The 21,948-nt window shown below is 43.8% G+C and overlaps 2 protein-coding genes across 3 annotated transcripts in view; one reads left to right on the forward strand and one right to left on the reverse strand.

The window, feature by feature from the left end:
* The window catches only part of dnaja3a (DnaJ heat shock protein family (Hsp40) member A3a), a 28,345-nt gene extending 27,076 nt beyond the window's left edge, over positions 1-1,269 (reverse strand). For both annotated transcript variants that reach the window (XM_059978887.1, XM_059978886.1), the window contains exon 1: positions 1,033-1,269. In XM_059978887.1, coding sequence (XP_059834870.1) covers positions 1,033-1,231 — 199 coding nt within the window. In that variant the 5' untranslated portion in view covers positions 1,232-1,269. The remainder of the gene's footprint in view (positions 1-1,032) is intronic.
* Positions 1,270-2,493: 1,224 nt separating this feature from the next.
* The window catches only part of LOC132399016 (coronin-7-like), a 264,124-nt gene continuing 244,669 nt past the window's right edge, over positions 2,494-21,948 (forward strand). The window contains exons 1-3 of the mRNA XM_059978890.1: positions 2,494-2,659; positions 9,893-9,989; positions 21,417-21,497. Of these exons, the coding sequence (XP_059834873.1) occupies positions 2,600-2,659; positions 9,893-9,989; positions 21,417-21,497 (238 nt within the window). The 5' untranslated portion in view covers positions 2,494-2,599. The remainder of the gene's footprint in view (positions 2,660-9,892; positions 9,990-21,416; positions 21,498-21,948) is intronic.

The raw sequence follows: 21,948 nt of genomic DNA on the forward strand, positions 1-21,948 counted from the left end.
GAACACCGACCCCAGCTAGGATGCCACGCCACATTGCCCTGGCACTCTGGTGGAGCACACCAACTCCAACCTTCTCCCCTGGGCGGCTGGAAACAGGTGGCACAGCTGCTCAGGACTTTGCCCTCACCATGACCGAGGCCACTCAGCTCCTCGCCATCTGAAAATAAATCAGACTTGCAGCATTCCACATTAAAAATGTCCAATGGCCAACTCAATGCTGGAATAGACTGCAGTACTTTAAGTTCTTAATGGTTAAAAAAGACAATAACACCTGTCAGTTAGTCCTGTAACTGAGTGTTGGCCCAAATGGGCCAATGAATCTGCTCCGCCATTTCTTCGTGGCTGATCCAGTTTCTTCTGTGACTTCAAATTTTGTAAATGGAGATTTAAAAAAACGGAAGATGCTAAAAGTCAGCAACAAAAACAAAATACTAGGAAAAAAATTCAACAACATCTGTGGAATGAGACAGAGTGCGGACACTAGAGACTGCAGAAGGTACAATCCAGAGCAAACAAATGTGCTAGAGAAACTCAGTGGAGCGAGAAGCATCTGAGGGGAAAGGACGCTTCGGGACAATGTTTCAGGTCAAACATTCTGCGGCTTCTCCATAGTTTTTCCGATAGCTAATGCGGGCGCTGCCAGGTATTTGCCAGAGTTCCTCTCAGGAATCATAAACACACCATATTCATTCACCCACCCACCCCCGGTCACACGATACATTTAATCAAAAGGGGCTGGTTACAGATAATAAGCACTTTATATTTTTTCATCTAGTGCAGCTTAGGACCCTGTAGTTGACCATGAAAAAGATTAAGGACCATTTACACTCCACGGACTTCTGAGGAGGCAACCGTAACTCGCCTCACACGGGTTCCTGGCTTCAAGCCACTGGGAGGGCGGGATAGCAGAGAAATCCCTCACAACCAAGGGAATCGCCTCCTCCCTGCGCGACTCCGGGGCTGAAAGCTCCCGCGTCCTACCTCCGGATGACCGAATACCAACTGACCCCTAACCTCCATGCCTCTACTCACCGGGCCGCTTGAGCCACAGCTCCAGCCCGAGTCTCAGGCCCACCCCTCCAGCCGACAGAAGCCCGCGACCCTTCACGAAGGTGGTGCTGAGTCGGCGGGAAGCATAGACTGGCAAAGCCCCGACATCGAGTAACGGGGCAGCGGCCGCCGGGCCCGAGGACACAGACGCCAAACGCGTTAGGCACCGCACCGCCGCCATCTTGGTGCGCCTGCGCTCTCACGCTCGGTGTCGCACGCCGGCGCGTCACCGCAACACTGCGCCTGCGCGACCGACCCAGCCCATTCCGTTACGGTGCATTGAGGTAGTTCAAGGTAAAACAGTAACAATGCAGAATGAAGTGCAATGTCTACAGCGAAAGTACACTGCAGGCAGACAATGAGGTGGAAAATGACAACGGGGTAGATTGTAAGGTCAAGAGTCCAATTTAACGTACGAGGAAATAAACCATTCAATAGTTTGATGACAATGGGATTAAAAAAATCATTGAGGCTCATGGTGCTTACAGGATTTTGTATCTTCTGCCAAATGGGAAGAGGGAGAAGAGAATGTATGGAGTGGGTGGGGTCTTTGATTATGTTGGCAGCGAGAAGTGTAGTCCGGTGCTGGGGGACTACATAAATAAATAGATTTATGCAAGATGGAATATTCTGTAGTAAAAAACAAGGAGGACTTTCACTTGACAGTAAAAACAGAAAAGCGTACTTTTTTTAAAGGTGAGTGAGATGGGAACACAAATTATGTAAATGTTAACTGCTGAAAGTTTACAGCAATTTGCTTTTATTTCGGACTTATAGCATCTTTAGTTTATTGATTTTCAGGGCAAAGACCTACGCTTACCGATTTAGGACCAGCTTCTTCCCTTTTTCCATCAAATCTGAGCAGTCCATGAACACTGCCTCTGAAAATTTCTAGCTGAAATGGGCAGCCTTCATGACACATTTCATTTTGAGGACTCTAGCAATGTCTTGAGTGGAGCGCATTCTGACTGGTTGCATTACCTCCCGGTATGGAGGCTCTAATTCACAAGATCGAAAGAGGCTGCAAAGGGTTACAGACTGCTCCTTCGGGGGCACAATCCTCCCCACCATTGAGGACATTCTCAGAAGGGGGTGCCTCAAGAAGGCGGCATCCATCATTAAGAACCATCGCCATCTGGAATATGCCCTCATCTGCATGAGGGAGGAGATACAGAAGCACAAAGACATACTCTCAGGAGTTTTAGGAACAGCTTCTTCCCCTCTGCCATCGGATTTCCAGCCGGTCTGTGAACGCAGCTTAGTTATTTATTTTTTCTCTTTTAATTTATTGTAGTTTTTAGTAACTTTGTGCCTTGCCCTGTACCCGATGCTGCATGGTTCCGCCCGCCGCCCACATGTTACCGTCAATTTATGCTAAGCTCCGCCCACGCGCACGCTTATTCGCCGGTTCAAGCCGCGCCCACGCCGCCGCCGGTGATTGACAGGCATCTCGTGACCGGGCCCGGTAGCGTGCAGGCGATCCTAGCCGCTGGCCGAGCCCCGCGCCGACAGCCGGTTCAATCGCTGACCGAGTGGCGGCAGCGTCGCCATGAGTCGCTTTAAGACGTCGAAGTTCAAGAACGCGACGCCGCGGCTGCCGACCCGAGGGGTGAGTGTGTCGCCTCAGCATCCAGCGGGGGAGGGTGGAGAATCCTTCAGCTCGCCCCAGTCAGCGGAACCTGCCTGGTATCTGGGCAACACCCCTATCCTGGCCGTTATCATTCCTGTTAGTGGGGTCTTGCTGTGCACAGGCGCCCGCCCTTGCGAAACTCTGGTTGCGGAAAAGCGTTTTATGTTTCATTATTATTTGAAAGGTGCAATTAAATTATTTTACAAAAGGAATACTGTTTCTATCAGAAAACTGGATTTCTTCCTTTGTGCCTCTCACCTGCGAGTTGGAACAGGATTTTTAAAAACATTTTCTTTGAGGTGGCTGAAGAGGCAGAGATGAAACCTGCACCCTCACACCCAGCTACCGTTCAGGGAGAAATGCTGCAATTTCCTTCCTCTGCCTTTGACAGGGGAAGTGGTCGCGTTTTGCAGCAAGTTGCAATTCTGACCTGCAGGAGGACCAGTGTTAAAGCAGCAGAGGAAACTGTCACCACATCAGAAGTCAGAGAGCAGCTGAGTATGCACAAGCAAAAGCCTTGACAGGAAGGGCGGAAGATCAAAATCAGGTTTATTATCACTGACATAACGTCGTGAAACTTGTTTTTGCGGTAGCAGTACAGTGCAATGCATAACAAATTACTGTAAGTGAATATAAGAAATATATTTATTCGTTATATAGCGTGGGTGATCATGGTCTTTCCGTGACCATGATTGTTCTTGGCAATTTTTTCTACAGAAGTGGTCTGTCATTGCCTTCATCTACAGGTGCCGCACCTTGCCCGAGAGCGACCTGCAGGCTAGCAGAGGGAAGGAGTGCCTTACACTTTCCACTCTGCCACCCATGGAAATAGATAACAAATAATAAAGTAAATAAATAAGTACAGTAATGCAAAAAGAGCAAAATAGTGGCCATAGTCTGTACAGAAATCTGATGGGTGGGGAAGAAGCTGTTGCTAAATCATTGAGTGTAGGTCATCAGGTATCTCCTCACTGGTGGTACTAATGAGAGGAGGGAATGTCCTGAGAGGTGTGGGTCATTAATGACCGATATAGCATTTTTGAGACGTTGCATGTTGAAGACGTCCTCTGCTGGGGAAGCTAGTGTCCATGATGGAGCTCGCTGTCTACACCCCTTGGCAGCTTTTTCCAATCCTGTGCAGAGGTGTCTCCATACTAGGCTGTGATACAGCCAGCCAGAATCTCCAGGAATATCAGCAGAAAACTACTGGTCGTCAGTGGCATGGCAGATCTCCTCAAACTCCTAACATAATATAGCTGCCGATGTGCCTTCTTCGTAATTGCATCAGTACGTTGGGTTCAGAGATGTTGACAGTCAGGAGCTTTGAAGATAATCAGATGGCAAGACATTGAAAATGAAGATGAGTTTGTAAATACAATGGTGAGAGTCATGGGGGAAAAATGTACTCCTGCACTACCTGAGATGGGATGCAATGCATGCACAGGAGTGTAAGAAATAGGGGTAGGAGTAGGCCATCTGCTCTTCTCTGCTGGAGTTGGAATTAGTTTATTATTCTTACATGTACCAAGTCTTGCATACTGTTCACACAGATCAGATCATTACACAGTGCATTGAGGTAGAACAAGGGAAAACAATAACGGAATGCAGAATAAAGTGTCACAGTTACAGAGAGAGTGCAGTGAAGGCAGAGAATAAAAATAACGAGGCAGATTGTAAATTCGAGTCCATTTTAGTTTACTAGGGCACCATTCGATAGTATTCTAACTGGGGTTGAAGCTGGTGGGACATGCTTTCAGGCTTTTGATCTCCTGCCAGGTGGGAGAAGAGAGAATATTTGGGGTTCAGAGTAAATTACCAAAGTAGATATATATCACCATGTACAACCCTGAGATTCATTTTCTTGTGAGCGTACTCAATAAATCCATAATAGAATAATACCCATAATGGAATTAATGAAAGACACCAAGTAGTGTGTTCACCAGTGTGCAAAAGACAACAAACTGCAAATGCAAAATAAAAGAAATAATAATAATAAACAATAAATATTGAGAACAAGAACAGTCCTTGAAAGTGAGTCCATAGGTTGTGGGAACAGTTCAATGATGAGGCGAATTAAGTTATCCTCTCTGGTTCACGAGCCTGATGGGTTCCTGAATCTGGTTGTATGTATCTCTAGGTTACTGTACCTTTTTCCTGATAGCATTGGTCTTTGATCATGATTGTTGCTTTACAGTGTAGACAGAGTCCACGGGGGGTTTCTGTGATGTGCTGAGCTGTGTCCATCAATGGCTAGCAAACCCCTATAGCACAGAGCATGCTGACTGGTTGCAACAGTATCTGGTGTGGGGTTGGAAAAAAGCTGCAGAGGGTCATATTCTCAGCCAGCTCCACCACGGGCACCAGCCTCCCTACCATCGAGAACATCTTCAAAAGGCGATGCCTGGAGAAAGCAGCATCCATCATTAGCGAGATTGCTGTCTTCTCATTACTACCAACAGGAGCCTGGTGATGCTCACTCAACGTTCCAGGGACAGCTTCTTCCCTTCTGCTGTCAGATTTCTGAACGGCCTGTGAACTATTCCTCATTATTATGCTCTCTTTCTGCTCTACTTAATTTTTAATATTTCCCATTGTAACTTGTGTTTTTAATGTATTGCACTATGCTGCCAAAAACAACAAATTCTGTGACATGTCAGTGATGATAATCCTGCTTCTGCCTCAAAGTTCAAAGTAAATTTATTATCAAAGTATGTATATGTCACCGTATACTATCTTGAGATTCACTTTTGAAGGCATTTACAGTAAAACAAAGAAATACCGTAGAATTAATGAAAAACTACATAAACTGTGACCTACAAACAACCAATGTGCAAAAGAAGTCAAACTTTGCAAATGAAAAATAATTAAGTAAATAAATAATACTGAGAATATGAGTTGTAGAGGCCTTGAAAGTGTGTCAATAGATTGTGGAATCAGTTCAGAATTGAGGTGACTGATGTTATCCACGGTGGTTCAGGAACCTGATGGTGAAGGGTAATAACAGTTCCTGAACTTGGTGGTGTGGGACCTAAGGCTCCTGTACCTCCTTCCCAATGGCAGTAGCAAGAAGAGAGAATAGCCCAGATGTTTTGGGGTTCTTGATGAATCTCTTGTGAATGGGGCTTTGCCTCTGACGGACTGTGCTGAGTCCACTGCTTTTTGAAGGCTCTTCCACTCCTCGACATTGGAGGTTTTGATTCTGGTTTATTTGGAAGATCTCCCTACAGTGCAGCAGCTCTCTATGTACTATGCTGGCCTAGCGTTTCCTCCAAGTCTTACAGAGCTGCAGAGGCAAGACTCAGTTTTCAGTGTGATCACATCCTCTGCCCAGACTTGTCAGCGTTCTACAGCATTCCTGGAGTTGAGCAGAACGAGAGGTGGTAGCTTGTAAATTGTATGAGAGAGATCAACAAGCTAACCCGTAGTCATAGATTTAAACAGGCCTTGGACCCAACCCTTCCATGTTGATCGAACTGTCTACCTGAACGGGCAATTGACAAAACACGCCCGTCCTCATCAGGTCAGTAGTGGAAAGGGGGAGCAGCTTCGAGTTCCTGAGTGTGAACGTCTATCTGAGCCTACCACATTGATGTAATCACAAAGAAGACAGGGCAGTGGTTCTGCTTCATCAGCAGTTTGAGGAGAGTTGCTACATCGCCAGAGGTTTGAGAATATTTCTGCAGATGTACCTTGGAGAACGTTCTGACTGGCTGCATCACCATCAAGATGGTAACATTTTGCAGACAGCTTTCAAAACTACTAGATATACTATACATCATCTGAAATGTGCTCGACTGCAGCCCATAATTTCACTTATAAGAATGCATTTCTTGGCTGATTGAATGATCTGGTTCTTCTGCGATCTCCTGGACAGTTCGATCTGGAGTGCAACTACAGCTGTTGCTGCGTCAATTACTAATAGCAGAATGTGAACTCCGTACCGACTGAAGCATCAAACAAGATTAAAATCGATGAGGACGAGAGCGGAAAAAGAAGGGGTGTTCAGTGCTGCCTGTTTGTGTTTGACTGGTCTCCTTGCTACTGTCAGCGGAAGGTACAGGAGTCTTGGGTCCCATGCTCAGCAGCCTGGGATGTGGACTCACTTTCAGTTGCAGTTTAATGTCCTCAGAGCTAAACACGCTTTACTATATACTCTATATGTTTGAGGTGCGTCAGCGCGGAACTGAATCTGCAGCGGTGGCCTGTAGCCATCAGTACAGCACTGAACTGACTGACTCAGCGGCTGTGGCCATGGCCATCGCTCCTGGACCGGCCTTTCTTGCCTTGGCAGCTCATGGCTGTGATCTTAATTTTGAGGACTCTGCAGTTTGATGTTTAATGTTCTGTGTCTTATTTGTTGACTCTTTGCTTGCACGTTTGATGTGGGGCCTCTGGTGTTTCTTTATTTTCTGCCTGTCTGCATGAAGACGAATCTCAAGATTGTACAGTGTATAAACATTTTAAACTTGACTAAAGGCAGTGGGTCACAAGAGGCTACAGAGGGTTGTCGACTCAGTCAGCTCCATCACGAGCACAACCCTTCCCGTCACTGAGATCTTCTAGAAGGAAGCACCTATTAGTAAGGGCCCTCGCCATCTGGGACATCTCCTTTATCTTTACAACCACTAGGGATGAGGTACAGAGGCCCGAAAGACACACACTCAATTCTTCCCCTCCATCATCAGCCTCTTATAAGGTTCATGGTCTCATGAACACTGCCTCATTATTTCCTTTTTTTTTGTAATTCATTGTTATTTTGTCTTTATGCTGAACTGCTGCAAAACAACATTCACGTTATATAAAACAATGATAATAAACTTTATTCTGATTCTATCCCTGTAAACCATTTCTATCCATAATCCTGTCCAAATGTCTTTTAATAATAAGTGGAAGAAAATCTGCCTCATCCACTTCTGGCAGCTTGTTCCATGTACCCTTTGAATGAATGAAAAATTTGCTCTTCAAGACCTCTTTAAATCTTTAAGTCTATAGGTGGTGGATACAGCCCAGTCCATCACAGGTAAACCCTCCCCACCATTGAGCACATTTACAAGGAGTGCTGCCACAAGAATGCAGCATCCATCATCCGAGACCCTCTATCTCTCTCTTGCTAATACCATCAGGAAGGAGTACAGAAGCCTTCGGATCCACACCACCAGGTTCAGGAACAGTTATTACCCTACAACCATCAGGGTCCTGAACCAGTGAGGATAACCTCATTCATCTAAGAGCTGAGCTGATTCTACAACCTACAGACTCGCTGTCAAGGACTCTGTATAATTCATGTTGTCATATTTTAAAGTGTCAAGTTATTTCTCCTTTCACCTATATTTAAAAAAAAAGGTGACCTATTTAAGGGGAACCCAAGACATAGTGCACACCCAGAGGGAGGTACGACCTGCCATGGGACTTTGGATAAGTACCTGGAGGTAAATACAATGATGAGAGGGCTGTGGTCCATATTCAGGCCAATGGGACTAGGCAGAATAACCGTTTGACATGAACTAGATGGGCAGAAGGGCCTGCTTCTGTCCTGTAATGCTCTATGACTAAGCTGTCTTTTTTTTGCACATTGGTGTTTGTTAGTCTTCTTATGCATTTTTGTAAATACTATTGTATTTATTTTTCCTGTACAGCCTGCAAGGTAACAAATCTCAAGGTAGTTTATAGAGATGTACAGATGCAAGAAAGAGTTTGTGAACCCTTTACAATTATTTGGTTTTCTGCACTTAAGCCACAGTAATAGACAAACACAATCTGCCAAAACTAATAACAGGCAAACAATCGTACTACTTCTCATCACTGAGTCCACTATTTAAACAATCACAGTCCAGGTTCAAAAAGTATGTGAACTTCTGGGGTAATGCCTTCTACAAAAGCTATTTGGAGTCATGTCTTCCAATCAATGAGTTGAGATTGGAGGTGAGGGTTGCAGAGGTGCCCTGTCCTTTTTTAAAAAAAAAGACACACTAAGTCAGGTCACTGACAGAATCTGCTCTTCTCAAGAAAGATCTGTTTATGTGCACCATACCTCGATCAAAACAACTTTCAGAGGAGCTTAGAAGAAGAATTGTAGAGATGCATGAAGCTGGAAAAGCTACAAAAGCATTTCTAAAGACCTGAGTGTTCATCAGTCCACAGTAAGAGAAATTGTCTACAAATGGAGGAAACTCAGTATTGTTGCTACTCTCCCTAGGAGTGGGCATCCTATTAAGATCACACCAAGAGCACAATGTGCAATGCTGAAGGAGGTGAAAAAGAATTCAAGGGTAACAGCAAAAGACCTGCAGAAATCTCTAGAACTTGCTAAAGCCTCTGTTCACGTGTCCACAATAAGAAAAACATTGGATGAGAATGGTGTTTGTGGAAGGACACCATGAGGGAATAAAATGGCTGCAAGTCTCAGGTTTGCAAAGACCACCTGCAAGTTACCCAATGCTTCTGCGACAATATCCTGTGGACAGATGAGACAAGCATTGAACTTTTTGGCAGAAATACATGTTTTAATGTTTGGAGGAAAAGGGCAATGCACACCAACACCAAAACCTCATCCCAACTGTGAAGCATGGTGGAAGGAGCATCATGGTTTGGGGCTGTTTTGCTGCCTCAGGGCCAAGACAGCTTACAATTGTTGAGGGAACAGTGAATTCAAAATTTGTGCTTTAAAATGGCCAAGTCGGAGTCCATACCTTAACTCAATTGAGATGCTGTGGCATGACATGAAGAGGGCTGTTCATGCAAGGTATCCCAGAAATATTGATAAACAAGCAGTTTTATATGGAGGAATGGTCTAAAGTTCCTCCAAGCCAATGTGTAGGACTGATCAACTGCTACTGGAAACGTTTGGTTGAAGTTATTGCTGTACAAAGGGGTGACACTAGTTACTGAAAGCAAAGGTTCACATATATTTTCCCAACAAATTAATGTAATATTGTATCACTTTTCTCAATAAATGAACAAAAAATAATGTTTTTTTTGTTATTGGGTTCTTTTTATCTAAGTTTCAGGACTTGCATGAAGATCCGATCACATTTTAGATCATATGCAGAAATAGAGAACATTTTACAGGCTTCAAAAACTTTCTAAGCCCACTGTATACGCACTTTGCAAACAGCCCTGACCATAAGCTGTGCTATGTTATCTAGGAAGATTAATTTGGAGGTGTTTTGCTGTGATGGCTAGCATGGTAAATCTTTTTTTCTGCCTCTCCAGGAATGGATCAATGGAATTCGAGCTGGCCCTGCTGTCTCCTGTGGTAATCACATTAAATCGAGCTGTGCCTTCATCGCCTTCAGTGCCAGCAGCCCAGGTGAATGACCACTTTTGTTGGGGTGCATAGTCCCTGTGGCCAGCCTTTCCTGCCAGAATTTTGCCCCTGGGAGACTCATTCCTGTTGCCTGGGGGAATTTATTTATTTATTTACTCTGTGGCCACTTTAATAGTTATAGAAGTGAAACCGGGTGTGATCTTCAGCTGCTATAGCCCCTCCTCTTCAAGGTTTGGTGTGTTGTGAATTTAGTGATGCTCTTCTGCACAGCACTGATGTAACATGTGGTTATTTGAGTTATTGTCACCTTCCTGTCAGTTTGAACCAGTCTGGCCATTTTCATAGAAACATAGAAAACCTACAGCACAATACAGGCCCTTTGGCCCACAAAGTAGTGCCAAACATGTCCCTACCTCAGAAATTGCTAGGGTTACCTACAGCCCTCTATTTTACTGAGCTCCATGTACCTATCTAAAAGCCTCTTAAAAGACCCTATTGTATCCGCCTCCACCACTGTTGCCAGCAGCCCATTCCATACACTCACCACTCTGAGCAAAAAAACTTACCCCTGACATCTCTGTACCTATTTCCCAGCACCTAAAACCTGTGTCCTCTTATGGCAACCATTTCAGCCCTGGGAAAAAGCCTCTGACTATCCACACAATCAATACCTGTCATCATCTTGTACAACTCTATCAGGTCACCTCTCGTCCTCTTTCACTCCAAGGAGAAAAGGCCGAGTTCGCTCAACCTATTCTCACAAGGTATGCTCCCCAATCCAGGCAACATCCTTGTCAATCTCCTCTGCACCCTTTCTATGGCTTCCACATCCTTCCTGTAGTGAGGTGACCAGAACTGAGCACAGTATTCCAAGTGGGGTCTGACCAGGATCCTATATAGCTGCAACATTACCTCTTGGCTCCTAAATTCAATTCCACAATTGATGGAACGCCAATACAGCATATGCCTTCTTAACCACAGAGTCAACCTGCATAGCTGCTTTGAGCATCCTATGGACTCAGACCCCAAGATCCCTCTGATCCTCCACACTGGCAAGAGTCTTACCTTTAGTACTATATTCTGCCATCATATTTGACCTACCAAAATGAACCACTTCACACTTATCTGAGTTGAACTCCATCTGCCACTTTTCAGTCCAGTTTTGCATCCTATCAATGTCCCACTGTAACCTCTGACAGCCTTCCACACTATTCACAACACCTCTAAGCTTTGTGTTATCAGCAAACTTACTAACCCATCCTTCCACTTCCTCATCCACATCATTTATAAAAATCACAAAGAGTAGGGGTCCCAGAACAGATCCCTGAGGCACACAACTGGTGATCAACCTCCATGCAGAATATAACTTGTCTGCAACCACTCTTTGCCTTCTGCGGGCAAGCCAGTTCTAGATCCACAAAGCAATATCCCCTTGGATCCCATGCCTCCTTACTTTCTCAATAAGCCTTGCATGGAGTATCTTATCAAATGCCTTGCTGAAATCCATATGCACTACATCTACTGCTCTACCTTCAACAATGTGTTTAGTCACATCCTCAAAAAACTCAATCAGGCTCGTAAGGCATGACCTGCCCTTTCCTCTGACCTCTCTCATTAACAAGGTGTATTCACCCACAGAACTGCCACTCACTGGATGTTTTTTTTTTGTTTTTTATCAAGTCAAGTCACTTTTATTGTCATTTCAACCATAACTGCTGGTACAGTACACAGTAAAAACGAGACAATGCTACATGAAATAGTGCAAAAACTACACTGAACTACATAAAAACAACACAGAAAAACAAACTACATTAGACTACAGACCTACCCAGGACTGCATAAAGTGCACAAAACAGTGCAGGCATTACAATAAATAATAAACAAGTCAAGTCACTTTTATTGTCATTTCGACCATAACTACTATGTACAGTACATAGTAAAAATGAGACAATGTTTTTCAGGACCATGGTGTTACATGACACAGTACAAGAACTATACTGAACTACATAAAAAACAACACAGAGAGAAGAGAAAAGACAACAACCACACTGGACTACAGACCTACCCAGGACTGCATAAAGTGCACAAAACAGTGCAGGCATTACAATAAATAATAAACAGGACAGTAGGACAGTAAGGAGTCAGTCCAGGCTCTGAGTATTGAGGAGTCTGATAGCTTGGGGGAAGATGCCATTCTTTGCAAATTTTAAAGACTGTTGTGCGTGAAAATCCCAGGCGATCAGTTTCTGAGATACTCAAACCACCCCACTAGAACCACCGATCATTCCAATGGTCAAAGTCACTTAGATCACATTTCTTCCCCATTCTGATGTTTAGTCTGAATAACAACTGACTCACTTGACCTTGTCTGTAAACTTCTATGCAGAGTTGCTGTCACACGATTGGATGATTAGATATTTGCATTAGTAAGTAGGCGTACCTCAAAGTCACAAACATGAGAAAATCTGCAGATATTCAAAATCTGAAGTAACACACACACACACACACACACACACACACACACACACACACACACACACACACTCACACTCACACTCACACTCACACTCACACTCACACTCACACACACACACACACACACACACACACACACACACACACACACACACACACACACACACACACACACACACACACACACACACACACACACACACACACACACACACACACACACAATGCTGGAGGAACCCAGCAAGCCAGGCAGCATCTATGGAAAAGATAATAGACAATAGGTGCAGGAGTGTTCGGCCCTTCGAGCAGCACTGCCATTCACTGTGATCACGGCTGATCATCCACAATCTGTACCCCGTTCCTGCCTTCTCCCCATATCCCTTGACTCCGCCTGTTTGGCAAAAGTTTGGGCACCCTGCATGGTCAGTACTTAGTAACAGCCCCTTTGGCAAGTATCACAGCTTGTAAACACTTTCTGTAGCCAGCTAAGAGTCTTTCAATTCTTGTTCTTCTTTGCAAAAGGCTTCTAGTTCTGTGAGATTCTTGGGCTGTCTTGCATGCACTGCTCTTTTGAGGACTATCCACAGATTTTTGATGATGTTTAGGTCGGGGAACTAAGGGCCATAGCAAAACCTGCAGCTTGTGCCTCTTGAGGTAGTCCATTATGGATTTTGAGGTGTGTTTAGGATCATTGTCCTGTTGTAGAAGCCATCCTCTTTTCATCTTCAGCTTTTTTACAGATAGTGTGATGTTTGCTTCCAGAATTTGCTGGTATTTAATTGAATTCATTCTTCCCTCTACCAGTGAAATGTTCCCTGTGCCACTGGCTGCAAAACAAGCTTAAAGCACGATTGATCCACCCCCATGCTTAACAGTTGGAGAGGTGTTCCTTTCGTGAAATTCTGCACACTTTTTTCTCCAAGCATACCTTTGCTCATTGCCGCCAAGAGGTTCTATTTTAACTTCATCAGTCCACAGGACTTGTTTCTGAAATGCATCAGGCTTGTTTAGATGTTCCTTTGCAAACTTCTGATGCTGAATTTTGTGCTGAGGATGCAGGAAAGGTTTTCTTCTGATGACTCTTCCATGAAGGTCATATTTGTGCAGGTGTCGCTGCAAAGTAGAACAGTGCACCACCACTCCAGAGTCTGCTAAATCTTCCTGAAGATCTTTTGCAGTCAAACAGGGGTTTTGATTTGCATTTCTAGCAGTTCTCTCAGAACGTTTTCTTGGTTTTCCAGACCTCAATTTCACCTCCACCGTTCCTGTTAACTGCCATTTCTTAATTACATTATGAACTGAAGAAACGGCTACCTGAAAACGCATTTCTTATAGCCTTCTCCTGCTTTGTGGGCATCACTTATTTTAATTTTCAGAGTGCTAGGCAGCGGCTTAGAGGAGCCCATGGCTGCTGATTGTTGGGACAAGGTTTGAGGAGTCAGGGTATTGATAAAGCTTTGAAATTTGCATCACCTGGCCTTTTCTAACCATGACTGTGAACAAGTCATAGCCCTAACAAGCTAATTAAAGTCTGAGACCTTGGTAAAAGTTATCTGAGAGCCCAAGTCTCTTCAGGTGCCCAAACTTTTGCATGGTGCTCCTTTCCTTTTTTTCACTCTAAAATTGTACAAAACAAAAATAATACACTAATCTTGCTCAAAGTGTTGAAAATAATGTTTCATCTTTAACTTTATGACTTTTGGAGATCAGTTCATCTTCTACTCACTCAACTATTCACTGTAACAGAAATTTTGACCAGGGGTGACCAAACCTTTGCATGCCACTGTATATGTCACTAACATATATCGGTAGAGTCTAGGCCAGGTTTGTTAAGGTAACATCTTCTTCCCTGCTAGAAGTTAATAGGAGCAGAATTAGGCCATTTGGCCTGTCAAATCTGTTCTGCTGATACAATGCTGAGCATTCTTTCCTTCTCAACCCTATCCTCCTGCTTTTACCAGTAACCTTTCACACTCTGACTAATCAAGAACCTATTGACCTCCGCCTTAAATACAACCAATGACCCGGCCTCCAGAGCTGCCTGTGGCAACAGCTTCCACAGATTAACCAGCCTTGGGCTAAAGAAATTCCTCCTCATCTCAGTTCTAAATGGATGTCCCTCTAATCTGAGGCTGTGCCCTCTGGTCGTGGACTCCCCCACTATAGGAAACATCCTCTCCATATTCATACTATAGAAACATAGGTGCAGGTGTTTCTTAATTCCATCTACAAAGCTTCAACATTCTCTGACCCTATGTCACCTCTTTCGAAAGATGTTGAAAGAACATCTTTCTTTCGAAAGAACATCTCTTACCAACAGAGCCACACCACCACCTATGTCTTCTTGCCCCTCCTTTTGATATAAAGTATATCCTTTGATATTAAGCTCCCAACTATGACTCAGCATGACTCTGTGATGCCCACATCATCATACCGACCAATCTATAATTGCACCACAAGTTCATCCACCTTATTCTGAATACTACACGCATTTAAATACAGCACCTTCAGTCCTGTATTCTTTGCACTTTTGAATTTTGCCTCTGTGTTACAATGTAACTCTGCTCTGTCTGCATTTATACTCAATCATTGGTTTGTACTTCCTTACTGATGCACCATCAATAACTGAGACGTGGGTTAAGGTAGGCTTTTATTGGCTGGAAGAAAGCACAAGCAGCAAGTGACCATCATACAACATCCTGGAGACTGAGGAAGGGTCTGTGGCTCCAATCGCCTTTATACTGGGGTCTGTGGGAGGAGCCACAGGAGCAGTCAGCAGTGGGGGGGGGGGGGGGGGCGTGTCCAGACAAGTATATGTAGTTCACCACACTTACATTCATATTACACCCATCATCTACTTGTAAACCTGCTGGCTCATCCTCAGCTTTATCATACTGGTTCCCACCCCCCGCTATATTAATTTAAACTGCTCCCAACAGTTTTAGCAAACTTGCCACAAGGATATTGGTCTCCCTTGGATTTCAGTGCAACCTGTCCCTTTAGTACAGATCACACCTCCCCCAGAAGAGGTCCCAGTGATCCAAAAATCTGAATCCCTGCCCCTGCTCCAATTCTTCAGCCATGCATTTATTTGCCACCTCATTCTATTCCTATCCTCACGGTTGCATGGCACAGGCAGCAATCCAGAGTTTACTACCCTCGAGGTCCTGTTTCTCGCCTTCCTCCCAAACGCTTTGTATTTTTTTTCAGGACCTCCTCCCTTTATATACCTGTGTCATTGGTACCAATATATACCACAACTTAGAAACATAGAAAATAGGTGCAGGAGTAGGCCATTTGGCCCTTTGAGCCTGCACCGCCATTCAGTATGATCATGGCTGATCATCCAACTCAGAACCCTGTACCTGCTTTTTCTCCATACCCCCTGATCCCTTTAGCCACAAGGGCCATATCTAACTTGCTCTTAAATATAGCCAATGAACCGGCCTCAACTGTTTCCTGTGGCAGAGGATTCCACAGATTCACCACTCTCTGTGTGAAGAAGTTTTTCCTCATCTCGGTCCTAAAAGGCTTCCCCTTTATTCTTAAACTGTGACCCCTCATTCTGGATTTCCCCAACATTGGAAACAATCTTCCTGCATCTAGTCTGTCCAATCCCTTTAGAATTTTATACGTTTCAATAAGATCCCCCCTCAATCTTCTAAATTCTAGTGAGTATAAGCCTAGTCGATCCAGTCTTTCTTCATATGAAAGTCCTGCCATCCTAGGAATCAATCTGGTGAACCTTCTTTGTACTCCCTCTATGGCAAGAATGTCTTTCCTCAGATTAGGGGACCAAAACTGCACACAATACTCTAGGTACGGTCTCACCAAGGCCTTGTACAACTGCAGTAGAACCTCCCTGCTCCTGTACTCAAATCCTTTTGCTATGAATGCCAACATACCATTTGCCTTTTTCACCGCCTGCTGTACCTGCATGCCCACCTTCAATGACTGGTGTACAATGACACCCAGGTCTCGTTGCTTCTCCCCTTTTCCTAATCAGCCACCGTTCAGATAATAATGTTTTCCTGTTCTTGCAGCCAAAGTGGATAACCTCACATTTATCCACATTAAATTGCATCAGCCATGAATTTGCCCACTCACCTAACCTATCCAAGTCACCCTGCATCCTCTTAGCATCCTCCTCACAGCTAACACCGCCGCCCAGCTTCGTGTCATCCGCAAACTTGGAGATGCTGCATTTAATTCCCTCGTCTAAATCATTAATATATATTGTAAACAACTGGGGTCCCAGCACTGAGCCTTGTGGTACCCCACTAGTCACTGCCTGCCATTCTGAAAAGGTCCCGTTTACTCCCACTCTTCGCTTCCTGTCTGCCAATCATTCTCTATCCACATCAATACTATACCCCCAATACCGTGTGCTTTAAGTTTGCATACTAATCTCCTGTGTGGGACCTTGTCAAAAGCCTTTTGAAAATCTAAATTACCACATCCACTGGCTCTCCCCTATCCACTCTACTAGTTACATCTTCAAAAAATTCTATAAGATTCATCAGACATGATTTTCCTTTCACAAATCCATGCTGACTTTGTCTGATGATTTCACCTCTTTCCAAGTGTGCTGTTATCACATCTTTGATAACCGACTGTAGCATTTTCCCCCACCACCGATGTCAGTCTAACCAGTCTATAATTCCCCGGTTTCTCTCTCCCTCCTTTTTTAAAAAGTGGGGTTACATTAGCCACCCTCCAAACCTCAGGAACTAATCCAGAATCTAAGGAGTTTTGAAAAATTATCACTAATGCATCCACTATTTCTTGGGCTACTTCCTTAAGCACTCTGGGATGCAGACCACCTGGCCCTTCAATCCCTTCAATTTACCTAACACCACTTCCCTACTAACATGCATTTCCCTCAGTTCCTCCATCTCACTAGACCCTCGGTCCCTTACTATTTCCGGAAGATTATTTATGTCCTCCTAGTGAAGACAGAACCAAAGTAGTTATTTAATTGGTCTGCCATGTTTTTGTTCCCTATGATCAATTCACCCGTTTCTGACTGTAAAGGACCTACATTTGTCTTGACCAATCTTTTTCTTTTCACGTATCTATAAAAGCTTTTACAGTCAGTTTTTATGTTCCCTGCCAGCTTTCTCTCATAATCTTTTCTCCCTTTCCTAATTAAGCCCTTTGTCCTCCTCTGCTGGTCTCTGAATTTCTCCCAGTCCTCAGGTGTGCCGCTTTTTTTTGCTAATGTATATGTTTCTTCTTTGGACTTGATACTATCCCTAATTTCCCCTGTCAGCCATGGGTGCACTACCTTCCCTGGTTTATTCTTTTGCCAAACTGGGATGAACAATTGTTGTAGTTCATCCATGCGATCTTTAAATGCTTGCCATTGCATATCTACTGTCAACCCTTTAAGTATCATTTGCCAGTCTATCTTAGCTAATTCACGTCTCATACCTTCAAAGTTACCCTTCTTTAAGTTCAGAACCTTTGTTGCTGAATTAACTATGTCACTCTCCATCTTAATGAAGAATTCCACCATATATGGTCACTCTTACCCAAGGGGCCTCACAACCAAGGGCTAACTAACCCTTCCTCATTGCTTAATACCCAATCTAGAGTGGCCTGCTCTCTAGTTGGTTCCTCGACATGTTGGTTCAGAAAACCATCCCACATACATTCCAAGAAATCCTCTTCCTCAGCACCCTTACCAATTTGGTTCACCCAATCTATATGTAGATTGAAGTCACCCATTATAACTACTGTTCCTTTTTTGCACACATTTCTAATTTCCTGTTTAATGCCATCCCCAACCTCACTACTACTGTTAGGTGGCCTGTACACAACTCCCACCAGCTTTTTCTGCCCCTTAGTGTTATGCAGTTCTACCCATATCGATTCTGCATCCTCCAGGCTAATGTCCTTCCTTTCTATTGCGTTAATCTCCTCTCTAACCAGCAATGCTACCCCACCTCCTTTTCTTTCCTGTCTATCCCTCCTGAATATTGAATATCTCTGGATGTTGAACTCCCATCCTTGGTCACCCTGGAGCCATGTCTCTGTGATCCCAACTATATCATATTCATTAATAACTATCTGCACATTCAATTCATCCACCTTGTTACAAATGCTCCTCGCATTGACACACAAAGCCTTCAGGCTTGTTTTTACAACACTCTTAGCCCTTATACAATTATGTTGAAAAGTGGCTCTTTTTGCTTTTTGCCCTGGATTTGCATGCCTGTCACTTTTACTTTTCACCTTACTACTTTTTACTTCTACCCTCATTTTACACCCCTCTGTCTCTCGGCATTTGTTCCCATCCCCCTGCCACATTAGTTTAAAGCCTCCTGAACAGCAGTAGCAAACACTCCCCCTAGGACATTGGTTCCAGTCCAGCCCAGATATTAATGAAATATCTCACCCCCCCATTATTCTAAATTCCAGTGAGTACAGGCCTAGAGCCATCAAATGCTCCCCATATGATAACATTTTCATTCAGAATAATTCTCATGAATCCCTTATGAACCCTGTCCAATGTCAGCCAATCCATTCTTAGATAAGAGAGCCAAAACTGTTCACAATACTCCCAAGTTAAGTCTCACCAGTGCTTTAGAAAACCTCAGCATTACCTTATAAAGCCTCAACATTACATCCTTGCTTTTATATTCAGGAACTCTCGAAATGAATGCTAATATTGCGTTTGCCTTCCTCATCATTGACTCATCCTTCAAGTTAACTTTAGGGAATAATGAACCAGATGAGTTTTTCGTGATGGCGGTAATTGAACTGGCTTTTTATTCAGAGTCAGAACTGAGTTTGTCAAGAGTCAATTTTATTCGCTGTGCACATTTGTGTGTTAGGAGTTGCTGTGGTGTGTTGGTATGACATGCAACAGAAAGAACGACTTTCAACAATTAAATATAAGGAATTAAAAACTCTGCCATTGGCAGTCCCAAGCCCTGTTACCAAATCCATCCTGTGAAAACCCAAAGCTATAGAAATGTCAACAAGAACTCCAAAGGCCTCATCCCTGGGAGAAGAAGAATCTTCAAAGGTGGCTATACTTGGAGACAGTTCGGAAGGCTGACCCAGGACAGAGGTCTCTGGTAAGCTGCTGTCGGCAGCCTACACCCTAGTAAGGTTGATGGGGCAATAAAATGTTCATAAGTACGTAAATCCCAACATTGCCTCCATCAGGGAGGAGGGACAGAAGCCTGAATGCATGCACTCAACGATTCAGGAACAGCTTCTTCCCCTCTGCCATCCGTTTCTCAAATGGACATTGAAACCATGAACACTACACTTTACTTCCTTTTTTTTGTATTACTGTTTAATTTAACTGTCGTTATGCACACTGTACCTCAGTTTATTTTTCTATTATGTATTGCATTGTAGTGCTGCTGCAATGTTAACAAGCTGAACGATATAATAAACCTGATTCTGATGTAGTTCCAATGTAAAAGTATTATAAACAGTGGTTTGAAGTGTTCCCAATGCAGTGACTGGTGTTATAGATGAGGGGGGGGGAAGAACTAGAATAGTTAACCAGATTAACTGCTGAGGGGAAGAAACTTTTAAGATTTTGTTTAACGGCTCATATTGGCACATGCATGGGTACGTGTATGCACAGGTGATGTGAAAAACTTGCAGCAACATCACAGGCAGATAGCATCATAGAAGCAGCATTCCTGAGCAAAACATAAACTATACACATTTTTACAAGAACAAGAAGAAAAGCAAAGTCCAATTTTAGTGCAAAGTGATCATAGTGTTGCTAAAGTGAGGTAGTGATCTTGGGTTGAGCCGGACGACTGAGCTGTTCTAGAAGCTAGTGGTGTGGGACTCCAGGCTTCTGTACCTCCAGTTCAATGAAAATCATTAAAGTCCACAGTTTCCAATGTGGGATTTCAACCCCTGTCTCCAGAGCAGTACAAAGATGTCGGGATAATTTTCCAGTAACCTGACCACTGTTACCACATGCTGCCTAGTGGCAGTGCATTGCTGTGGGGAGGGAGGATGGAATTCAGCCACATACAAGAATACAGCCAAACGAAACGGTGTTCCATTGGGCCCACGGTGCAAACCACCGTACCAGCAGTCACATACAGCACGCATAATTACAATAGAGATAAACATACAGTTATAAAAAATTAAGTAAGAATTATAGCCTGTCCCTATGTGTCATGGCCTATAGATTTATGGTGCATGGAAGTTGTCCTGGAGCCACGTTTCTGCAAGAACAAGCTCACAGCAGTTCCTCATCTCGCATGTGCAGCTGCGGATGAATGCAATCCAGCTTGTCCTCCACTGAGTGAACATTTAAACAGGAATCACAGCCTTTCACTTCGATGATCACAAGGATGTTGAATCCTCCCTTCCCAAAGAAACTGTGAAGGCTGGGGATCAGTTTGCACTTCATAAACAGAACAGATTCTGCAGATGCAAGAAAACTAGAGCAACAAACTCAACAAGTCAGGCAGCTTCTACAGTGGCAACTAAACAGTCAACGTTTCTGGCCCAGACCCTTCATCGGGACAGGAAAGGCCTGTGTTGTTCTGCTGACCCTTGTGGCACTGCAATACGCTAGAATTTGAGGTGACACTAGTAGGACATGTTACTGCAACCAGTCCATTTAATCATTTATCTATTATTTATTTAGAGAGACAGCATGGAACAAGCTCTTGTGGTCCAATGAGCCCCACCACCCAGCAGCCCACGGATTTAACCCTAGCCTGATCACAGGACAATTTACAATGGTATTGGACTGTGGGAGGAAATCGGATGAAACCCATGCATTCCACGGGGAGGACGTGCAAACTCCTTACAGAGGACACTGGAATTGAACTTCAAACTCCAATGCCCCCATCTCTAACATACTGGCGCTAACCACTACTCTACTATGGCACCCAATATTTCACTGTATATTTTTGATGCTTGTATGATAAATGAATGAATTTTAATCTGAATCCTGCCTTCCAAGTGACTGTTTCTAAAGTACTTTGTGTTTTCATGCAGGTGGCGGGACTCTTGGAATTTTACCGCTGGAGAATGGACCCCAGGATAAGCGGCAGGTGTCAGAACTTCCTTGTCACGCAGGTAACAGTGAGACCTCCGACCGAGTTGTGCTGACCAATAATATTAATCCAATGGTTAAATAATCTCCTCTGCCTAAGTAATGTCCATATCCTTCCATTTTCCTCATGTCCATATGCCTATATAAATGTTTCTTAAACATCCCTAGTCAAAGTTCAAAACAAATTTATTATCAAAGTACATATCTGTCACCAGGTAGAAACCTGAGATTCGCTTTCTGCGGGCATACTCAATACATCCATAATAGAATAATAACTGTATTACAATCAACGAAAGATTGCACCAATGACTCTAATGTTTCTGCTTCCAGGCAACCTCACTCTTTATTTTAAAAAAAACTTTCTACTCGCATCTCCTTTGAAATGACCTGCTTTCATCATAAACTCATACCCTGTGATTAGACATTTCAACTCTGGGGAAAAATCATTGTCTGTCCACTCTATCTGTACTTCTC

Source organism: Hypanus sabinus, chromosome 9, assembly GCF_030144855.1.
Source record: "Hypanus sabinus isolate sHypSab1 chromosome 9, sHypSab1.hap1, whole genome shotgun sequence".
Taxonomy (NCBI): Eukaryota; Metazoa; Chordata; class Chondrichthyes; order Myliobatiformes; family Dasyatidae; genus Hypanus; species Hypanus sabinus.